This window comes from Sylvia atricapilla, chromosome 7 (assembly GCF_009819655.1).
Source record: "Sylvia atricapilla isolate bSylAtr1 chromosome 7, bSylAtr1.pri, whole genome shotgun sequence".
NCBI lineage: Eukaryota > Metazoa > Chordata > Aves > Passeriformes > Sylviidae > Sylvia > Sylvia atricapilla.
Window position 1 is genome coordinate 26339077 of NC_089146.1, and position 10114 is coordinate 26349190.

At 40.4% G+C, this 10114-nt stretch overlaps 1 protein-coding gene across 3 annotated transcripts; it reads right to left on the reverse strand.

The window, feature by feature from the left end:
* Positions 1-313: 313 nt before the first annotated feature.
* Positions 314-9844, reverse strand: LOC136363642 (leucine-zipper-like transcriptional regulator 1). Of its 3 annotated transcripts, none has more exons than XM_066323051.1 (7): positions 7898-9844; positions 7077-7156; positions 6213-6291; positions 4621-4667; positions 3735-3855; positions 2640-2826; positions 314-2301 (listed from the first exon to the last, which is right to left on the reverse strand). In XM_066323051.1, exons 1-7 carry the CDS (start codon positions 8049-8051, stop codon positions 1638-1640), a joined length of 1332 nt encoding a protein of 443 aa, XP_066179148.1. In that variant the 5' UTR covers positions 8052-9844; the 3' UTR covers positions 314-1637. The 3 variants fall into 3 exon arrangements, with proteins under 3 accessions (XP_066179148.1, XP_066179149.1, XP_066179150.1); XM_066323052.1 differs by lacking the exon at positions 7898-9844 and adding an exon at positions 7388-7464; XM_066323053.1 differs by lacking the exons at positions 7077-7156; positions 7898-9844 and adding an exon at positions 7388-7446.
* Positions 9845-10114: the final 270 nt, after the last annotated feature.

The window sequence follows — 10114 nt, forward strand, 5'->3', positions numbered from 1 at the left end:
CCAAAACAGACATGTCAGTCAGCACAAGGAAAACAAGCTGCTGATTTAAGATTGCAGTGCTGAGTACATGCTCAGCTCAGTTGCTGTATTGATGTCCCTTCCAAACAAACCTCCTGAAACTGGGAAATTCTTGTTCTTGGAGGAGAAATTCAAAGCCTGAGCAGCCCTCAAAGCCAGCCGAAGTGCAGGGAAATGACCGAGGCTTGCAGAATCGAGTTCCTTGGTCAGAAAGGTAAGTTCTTTGTTCAGTTTGAAAATACAAACACCTATTTTAGACTCATAAAAGTGAAAATGAACACACAGTGATAGGAAATGGAGCAGGCTTTATTCACACGGCAATGTACAGTCCTCTCTGTTTCCAGGTAAGGGTCATGGATGGTCCAAATAACTCTTAAGGTGCTTTTTGCAAATCCATCTATAATTTTCCTGTTCAATTCATGTGACAGTTACTTGTGAAGAGATGATGAAAATATCTCTAAATATTCTTGAAATTCGTAAATTACTTGAAAGTCTTTATTCCTATGAATCTTTTGAAAAGTGAACTTTTCAAATATTTCAAAGTATTATCTTAACACTTTCAGGTAATTTCAGATACCATCAGCTCTTACAGATGGCTGATGTTCTGTCAGAAGGCCGGTATTTAGTAACTTCTATGGAAATAAATGCTTTGAATGCTGGACAATATTACCTTGCAAAACAAGCACTTTTTCTTTTCAGCAAAGAAAAACCAAATATGAACTCAGAACTTACAAATATAGAGGGGAGATGTGTAACAAATACTATGTAGGGTGATAAAAGAGAGATGGAGCTGGAAAAGCAGAAGTCTTTGTGGCTAAAACATGAGTTACCAGTCAAAACAGCCCATGCTTTGTGCTACTCTGTCAAGCCCTCCTCTTTCTGTTCTCTCCCCACCCCACTGTGGGAAATCAAACCCTTTTGATTCTGTGTTCAGTCATTAAAGCCAACACTCACTTGGCACAGCCTTTGTTCTTACACATATAATGCCCTTTCTCTGGTCCTTGCTGCTGACTTTCAGGAGGCAGTCATGGTTTCCCTTCCTCAAGGTTACATGCAATCCTTGAGGATCTTCTAGAATTCAACTGCTGATTTGTCTGTTGGGTTCCTTTGTCATAGGCCATCTCGTGTTGCAAATACATTATGCAAAGAACACTCAAGAATATAAAATCTTTTAAAATCTTAGAGAACATTCCTATTAAGACTAATTGAATCCCTCAAATGTGACTGTATTTCTTTCTTATGCCAGTGCAAAATGAGCAAGCTTTGCCCCTGAAATGGCATCTTGTGGAGCCAGTATGGGTTACTGCAGTTCTAATTTTCAAGGCAGCATCGGCCATTGCAATTTGAAAGGGTATGAAGTGACCAGGAGAAAAGTAGCAAAAAGAGCAGCATTCCAACAGGCTCCTCTCAGAAATCACAACTTACATGCAAGTTGTGACTTAAATATATGTCGGGTTTTGTTAACATTGTAAAAAATCTGTTCGCAGCAAGTATGAGAAGGTTTAATTATTTTTTTCCCCAGCATGCTGATAGGAAGCTGAAGACAGTTGCAAGCAGTTGGTTTTCCACCTACTGCCACGGTGGTGGAAATTTATTCCTTCACTTTGCAAGCAAAGCAATCACAAGCAATCAAACTCCATTTGCCTGAAGGAGATCTCAGAGAAGCTGGACAAAGGTTTGCCCCCGATGAGCAGCAGTGTGTTGGTACTGCTGATCTCACCCCCCGTGGCTGCCCGCCCACAGTCAGTTCTCTCCTCTTCACCCACAGCCTGAGCAGCAGCAAAAGCCTCTCCCGAACAGGCCAACAGATGGAGAGACTTATCCTGGGACAAACAGCTCCTGTCTCTGTTTGGGCCTAGTCCTGTCTCTGAAGTGGTCTGGAAGGCAGGGAATTCTGCTGGCTCCAGGGGCAGGGTGAAGGTTTTCATTTCGATGGCGTTGCTCCTCTCCACGGCCTGTGGGCAGAAGTAGCTGCAAAAGCCAGAGTGCCTCAGGATGGGCACCAGCTGGGGATGGTCCTTCTCACTCTTGCAGTGGCTGGGGAATATATCAGTGAAATCTGAGGTAGTTTGGAAATCCACACCAATTCCTAAGATGCAGTGATACATTTTAGGAGAAAAGTTTCCCTTTGTAGTACTAGTAAGCTTCTTCCATGTCTGCGTATGGAAATTATACTTCCAGAGGTCATCATTAGGGCTGGAATTTGAAATCCCTCCACCAAAAATCAGCATGGAGTCTTTGCAGACTATTGAAGCATGACCTACCACTGGAGGAGGTCCTTGGCTGAAGGTAAGAGAAACCAGCAGTTAAGAGGAGACCAACAAGAAACTTAGCACTTATTTTAGCTTCTGTTTTCCTTTTGACTCAGAAGGATGACTGCTGAACAGCTGCATTGGGACATCAAAATTACACTGCTGACAGCTGCATCAACGCCTTGCCAACAGCTCTCCCGAGCAAAGCCAACTGGAGCCCCAGGGATGGCAGCAGCACTGCATCCTGATGTGAACAATCCCTACAATTACCAAAGGGGCACCGTCTCCCTCTCCACCCGCACACAGTATCAAAGAGTAAGATTGTTTCTCTTTCTCTGCTCTTTTAGTGTAACAAATGGAACAGTTTACCTTGTTCTGATGCTGGACCAGCTGCTGCTTCCAAAGTCCCACCTCCACAAGTCCCTCTGTTCCGTGAGCCCCATCAGCCCCCCGAAGAGGTACATGGCTGTGTGATAAACTGCTGCTGTGTGGCCGTGCCGAGCTCCGGGGCCACTGCCGTGACAGGGGCTGGAGACACACAGCCACTTCCTTGTATCTGGAACAAAAATATTGATTTATAGATGGATCAAATTTATCCTGAGCTTTGGGAAGGGATTTGCTTCCTGGAAGAGGTAACTATTCAGTTGGAGAATAAAGGTTTCCCCTTTAAGCTTATTATGAGTTAACAGCTTAAATTCTGACACTGAACAAGTGCATTTAAGAAAATCAGTTTTGAAATAAACTTTTAATGAAAATGTCAGATGCTGTGTGACAGATGCCATGAAAATTTTATTTACAGAGCAGTTTTTCCTACAGCTTTGTCAGTTCATTGACTCTGACACAGAAAGATACTTTCCTGCCTGTTAAAGGGGAAAAATCAGTCAACAAAAACATTAATTCATTAATGTCTACACTTATTCTCGCTGTGAGGGAAGGAAGGATGAGATAAACTCATCATTTGTTTCAAAACAGTGACAGAAAGGCTATTAGACAACAAGTTAAGCATTTAGGAAATCTCTGGGAATCATCTGGTTTGCAATAATCAGACTGGTAATGAGTATGCTAATAAAATACCTCCTATCAGGTATGGATCCCCGTGGTCAGTTGGATATTTGGGATCAAAAGATGGCATTAATAGGCTGAAATCAGGGTTTCTGCTGTATCTGAAAGTTTTTAGTAATCCTTGAAGAATTTTAGTGAATAGTAAACAAACATTCTCCCTGATTTTCAGCTGTAAAACTGGCAAATAATTGCAAAACTTACTTCAGTGTAATAGTCTAATTAATTTCAGCCAGCAATTAATTGAATTGATAAAATTCATCACTAAATGTTATAGAAGAGAAGCCAAAACTAACTTAGAGCATTTCTACTAGTAAGAATTTTCTTAGCAGAGCAAGCCATGCTGTCCAGCTGCAGTCATTGTTTTACACTGGATGAAGACCTTATCCTGCTTTTTTAACTTACCAAAATGGAATTCCCAAAACTCCTGAGAAATGCCTTTGATGCCAAAGTATCCCCCATAGATGTACATGCTGGAATGGTACACGACTGCGCTGTGACCTTTTCTGTTAGCTGGTGCAGAGCTCTAGAATAGTTCATAAGACAAAAACCTATAAAGTCATATCAGCAGCAATGTCTGTCTTGGAAATACACTTTTTTTTTTCCGCACAAATGACCCTGCAGTCCCAAACTTTCTCTTGACTCCTCCATCAAGGACAGGTAAGCAAAGTGGTAACTGTGTCACATCTTAAAAAAAAATTTGGATGTAATTTCAAGGTATAGAAGCATTGTGATGATGAAGTTTTAATAGGAAAAAAAATAAAAAAGAATGATTCTTAATATGTAGTGATACAAAATCACTCTCAAAAGACCAAGCCATAAATGCTTCCACTCAGGTTTCAATTAGAAGTGGCAGTAACTTGGTGAGTCCACGTGTTCACACTGAAGAAATGAAAAATGCTGCAGCACTTCACGTTCCAAAATGTATTAGCGTGGCTGCCAATCTGTTTTCACAACCCTACTTTTAAAAGCACAGGCTTCACGTATGGCTGCAATATTCCATTTAAAATTAGTTTTCTTGATAAGGATTTCAGAAAAACAGAAGCAGCAGCAGAGGAGAGGACTTAACTTCTTATATAGGACTTAAAATTTAAGAGCAGTATTTTTAAACACTGTTATGAAGAAGGAAAAAGCCTTAAGTTATTGAAAGTGCAAAGAAATAAAGTATAGCCACATGTCTCTGAAGAGATGAGATTGGAACTGTTTGGGGGAACATATTTCAAAGCAATCTGTTTAATCAACAAAGCAACAGGCATTTGATTCACACATTCCCCACTTCCTGGCTCCTTACCTCCGTCTCTGCTGGTTCGTTGCAGCTCTCTGTCCATCTTGCGGAATCTGGGGGATTGAGTTAATAAAGCGCAGTTTAGATCCCGCACCACAAGGGGACACTCCTCCCACAGCAATTGCTCAAATTGCACAGCTCATTTTCAAGGAAGCCTCGTCCTGGTGTTTTCTACTGACAAGGCTGAAGAAATCCCGCTAAGACAGCAGCACTGAGAGACTTGCAGGAGACACAGTTTGAACAGTTTTCCTCTATCCTTATCGGATGCAGAATCACACAGGTATTACACACACTGTATTCGTGTCTCCTATAGCTAAATTTCTTAAGGCAGAAGTAACCTGTGATTTCCATTATTTTCTGAACTTGTAGGAATCCCAGATTTCCCTGTGGGTGTATGACTCCCTCTGCTTCCCACGTACACCTTTTTATGGCAGACTTATCCTTTCTTGTTCTTTTTCATAGGTCTGTTAAATAGCCCTCAAATAACAGCCAGCAATCACAGATCTGGGATCACCGTGAAGGAGAGGAAATAGCAGATAACCCAGCACAGAGGTACAATGAGAAATCAGTGCAGGCTTGCATTACTTAAAGCTATTCTTGCCAAAAGATTTAAAATAATAACTACGAAACAGCTAGACACAAAACCAATGTTGAGTAACTCGTTTCCAATTTCTACTGGTAGGTACTGTGAGTAATAAGATGCTTTCTCCTTTAAAATATGTTTTGAGGGTTTTCTTTCTTCCAGCAGGTTATCTCAGACAGCTGGTGGAAAACACAAAGGAAGGATTGAAAAAACCCCATTGACTTAAGGTTACATAGTGAAGTAGCAAAAGAAGCCAGGAAATTTAAATCTTGGTCTGGACACAAGATTTACTGTCTCAAAAAGAACTGAGCCTCTCTCTCTCCCCTCCCAATCTGACATCAAAATAACAGCCATTATTGTACACAGGATTTCCAAAGGGATATTCCATGGTGTATGACATTGCTATTAAATTCAAATGCTGCACTGTTTTATTACAATAGACACTTATGAGATCCCAAATATTTGTTCTTAGGAGAAAAAAAATCTGTGTTATAAAATGTTGGTGTTAATTTCCCACCTTCTTATTTAATTATATTTGATTTCTCTTGCTCTAGCTTATGTGTTTCTTCAGTAAAAGTACAAAATGAGATATACTTTACTGATCTAATTTCTTCCCTAAGAGCTTGGTTTTTAAAATATATGTAGCATAAAAAACAAAAATTAAATAATACATGAATTATCAGGTCTTACGATCAAATAGTAAACTTCAGAAGGAAGGGGAAGAATAGAAATTCTGAGACCTTAAAATACATAAAATTTTCCCATAAAATATTCTCTAATTGAAGTGAGACCTGTGTCTGTGATAGCTTAACAGCCTAATTTTGAGGGAGAAAGCATGCACACAGGTTTTTTTTACACACATTACTTGTTGTAAAGCTTAGGGAAGGCTCTATTACAAGCAGCAGAAAACTATTTAATAGTTCTTAAGTAAGAACTATATAATAGTTCTTACTATTTATTACTTCCTAGGGACTTGGAATGTCCCATGGAAAAGACTGGCTATTGTGTATCATACCAATGTCATATATCCAGAGAGGAGTTTTTGCTTGAGTGAAAGCAGAATCCACCATCCCACCAAAAATATACAGGCTGCCCTGCAAAATGCACAAATATTTGTCACTTACAGGAAAGCACATAGCATGAAAATAATTTTAAAAACAATTCTTAAAAGCTAAGGTTGCTATGAGCAAAATATAGGTAACAATATGATGATCTTTTAACAACTAATTCCAAAAAGCCACCAACTTTTAATTATTCTCTCTTTATTCTCTCCCAGTGGGAAGCCCTGAAGAGCATTCTGCTGTTTAACAGGAATGGCATTTCAGAGCTGCTCATTCCTTGTCAGCCTGGGGCAGCTTCAGGGCTGGGAATCTGGAGCTCTCTTGAGGCATTGCTCAGGTAATACTGGATTATGCATGTTTATAAAATATTTCATTGTGACATAGCTCCTGATATCCTAAATTCTGTCTTCCCCTCACAGGCAGGGCTGGAATTCTTACTTTCCTTCACTCCCCCGTCCCTCTTCTACGCCAGTTCTGTAGTGAATGTTTTTATGCCGTAGCTGATCATGCAAATGAATTCAGAGCAACTGTTACAACTGCACAGATAAGTCAGAGAATGTGCTGCCAGGGTCTTTATCTGGTATTACTGCTGCTTACTGAGCACTGAGGAAACCAGGGGGCTGCTGCAGAGCTGAATTACTGTCACTCTCTTCAGAAAGATTCCCAAACATTGGTACAGCTACATCCAGAACTGCACCAACACAAAAATGCTTTCTGGGCATAGTATTTCACTACATAATAGCCTATGGAAATTTTATTGCACTATAAAGTAGGAAATAAAATGTCAGGATATGAACAATATAATCTTGGTCTACTACCTTATAAGCCACCATTGAATGTTCTTCCAGTTCTTCTGGACCATCTCTTGAGCAATCCAACATTTCCCATTCATTTTTCACTGTAAACCGAAGCTGAAGTTAAGATAGTGGTGCACTCAACACATAAACAGTAGGGAAAAGGCGAAAAGGTGGGCTTTGAATGTGGCTGTGTTGCTTAAAATGAAGTGTTTTGTCATCTTTCCTCTGCTCTCCCAAAAATTAAATATATGCATTTTTCTATTTAGCAAATTTAAATAGTAATAGTTACATTTAAATATAATAATTGTCACTGCTTGTATTTTAATTGTTACCTACATCAAAAATCGACAATTCCATAAGCATGAACCCCAGCACAATTCTGGTTTATTCCAGGACAAGTGAACAAGGAAAACTATACATCAAGTCAAAAAATGCAAAGGCTTGTATCTGATAGTGCATTGATACAACAAACCTACAAGGTACAGAATTCAGATGTTCCCTTTGTGCAGTTTTTTATGCATAACTAATGCTGTGTTACAGATACATTGTTACATTGATATCCCTTGCTAGAACCAGGATATTTTAAATGACTCAGTATTTCTGGTGGAGAAAACAGAACCAAAAGGAACTGAACTGAAAGCAAAACTTTGTGGGACACTGCAAGAGGAGCAAATACCCCCCCCCCCCCCCCCCGCCCCATGAACAAAAAGCAGTTTATCCACCCCTGTGATGGAAAAACTTTAACTGAGGCTAATCTGCCAAATACAGAGCATCCTCAATGTAATGATGACTGGATGTAGAACGGCTTTAACCCTGAGCTAGAGGAGAAGGGGCCGGCTCACCTGTGTGGTACCTCCAGAAGTCCCCCAGCGCGGTGCTGCCGCGCCCTCCGTAGAGATAAACAAAGCCTCCGCAGACGGCACAGGCGTGTTTGTAGCGGTCACACGGACACGGCTCCGCCGCTCCCCACGCACCGCGGGCGGCTCTTCCTTTCATGCTGAGAACCAGGCTCTTACCCAAGGATCAACGTGCAAAGGGCAGCCGTGTCAGAGGACGGTCCCAAAATATCAGGGACAGGGCCTAAACCCTGTTTGGGATGCAAAAAGACAAAAAAAGAAAAAAAGAAAAGTCTCCACCTTATGATAAAATGTTGCTGTGTTTTCTTTCCCACCAAAAGCAACATTGGACAACTTTGTCCATCTGTGATAATACAGTAACTTGAGTAAAGCACCTGAAATTCTGAGCCAGAAACTTGTATCAGTGAGCTTGGGACAGGAACATTCCTGGAGCTGAAAGTTTTCCAAGGAATATCAGTGAACTGAAATGAAGCTCCAACAGACTATATTTACAATACCAGGGCTTGGTCTTTTTTCACAACTAAAAGAGTACTTTAGACAAGCCTGTACTTAAAAAAACCCCAAAACTTTGGAAAGAGTGAATATTACAGACGGAAGTAATGCATTAGCAGTTGTTCAGAATTTGTTTAGACTTTTATCCATAAACCTGCTAAAATGAGGATGCATCTGGATAAAAATGACCCCTGCCCCTTCCACGCCACAAGATGTCACTGTGTTCTGTGAAGACATAAGTACCAGGAAAACATTCTTCTATTAATGCTCTTCAAAACAGTGGCTTATTTTAACATAAATTCTTTTACAAAGCACACCCCAACCCCACCCCCAGCATTAGACCAAATTTTGGAATTTGTGTTGATAATGTGTCCGATGTGGCACATCAGCAAATGACATGACGAAGTCTCCCAATTCCAAGACTTTTCAGCGGAAGCCAGATTCTAGCTGCACTGAGAAGCCAGGATGGAAATCAGTGCGGAAGAGTCATTTACATAATGGTAATGTGTAAGTCCAGGGCAAGTTGCACTTACCTTGAGGAAGAAAAAAGATTACAGTAAAACAAGCTAGATATAAAAACTAGTTATATATCATATTAATATGAAATCACTGTACCTAACTTATCATCCAATAATCTCTAAAATTTACCTTCTAAGACTGGAATATATTCAGTGACAAAAAGATGCTACAGAATCTCTTGCAACATATTCGGACAAGATTAACTACTTCAATATTTTTTTTTAAATGCAAACCAGTATTGTAAGCTATTACTGTAGAAACTGAAGTATATTCTTTGTATGTTTTCTCTGAAGGAAACAAAGATGGCTGGCATTTACTAAGGGTACATTTCTCATGTCCAGGGGAATTAGCAGATATGAAGTAATGACACATTATAGGTGTGTAAGTCCATAATGCTTTTTGGCATCCCATTGAAAAGGGAAAAGCAGCTGAAGGCATGAAACAGGGATTATCTCCCTAACTCTGCCAAGCTTCTGAGCAGCCACAGCCAAATTATTCACTTCCACAGCAAAATGAGGACAGTCACTTCCTTAGTACAACACTTCAAATTTGCTGATGCAGTGCAGTGTATCAGTGCCAAGGTATTACTGCTACTGGTATCATTTACTCTGAAAAGGGTGATAGGTGACTAATACTTTACAAAGGTAAAACAGGCTTGTGACCTTGCGGTTTGGGTTGTTTTTTTTTTTTTTTTTTTTTCTCAGTTATAAAGCTGGTTGCCCTTCTTCCTACCTATTTCTGCTTGTTTTTCTTCCTCCACGCCTTGCCTCCTATTGTACAAACATTCAGAGATGACGGTGTTTATCTAGCCCAGCTGAACTCTTGCAAGGCAGGCGAGCAGGATGGGATAACAAAAGGCCAATTTTGAATGGGTGTCTCCTCCCAGTCACACCTTTGGAGCTTCGGCTGTTCCTTGTGAATCTCGGCTAAAGCATTCTTGGAAGCAGACCTACAATCCCTAACAGTTAACTGTTCTGCTTCAGAGCGGGAGGGGGGAAATAACCCCACCAAATTAATCAGGAATCTTGCCTTTCATAATTGTATTCTAAACTGTAAACTTGAATCCCGGATTGCCTGCCTATAGAAGCCAACCCACCAGAGCTCATCTACTATCAACTTTAGCAATCCCATTTCCAAAGAAAAGCTGCTCCTCCTCCGAGAACAATGTCACCGAGCCTCGTCCTCTGTGTC

What these genes read in the sequence shown, in the direction of transcription:
- LOC136363642 (XM_066323051.1), bottom strand. Translation starts at nt 8,051, where the DNA reads ATGAAAGGAAGAGCCGCCCGCGGTGCGTGGGGAGCGGCGGAGCCGTGT. An exon ending in TCTCTGGATATATGACATTG is followed by an intron (nt 4,668 to 6,212) that starts GTATGATACACA and finishes TCAATCCCCCAG; the next exon opens with ATTCCGCAAGATGGACAGAG. An exon ending in GTTTTGGGAATTCCATTTTG is followed by an intron (nt 2,827 to 3,734) that starts GTAAGTTAAAAA and finishes TTTTTGTTCCAG; the next exon opens with ATACAAGGAAGTGGCTGTGT.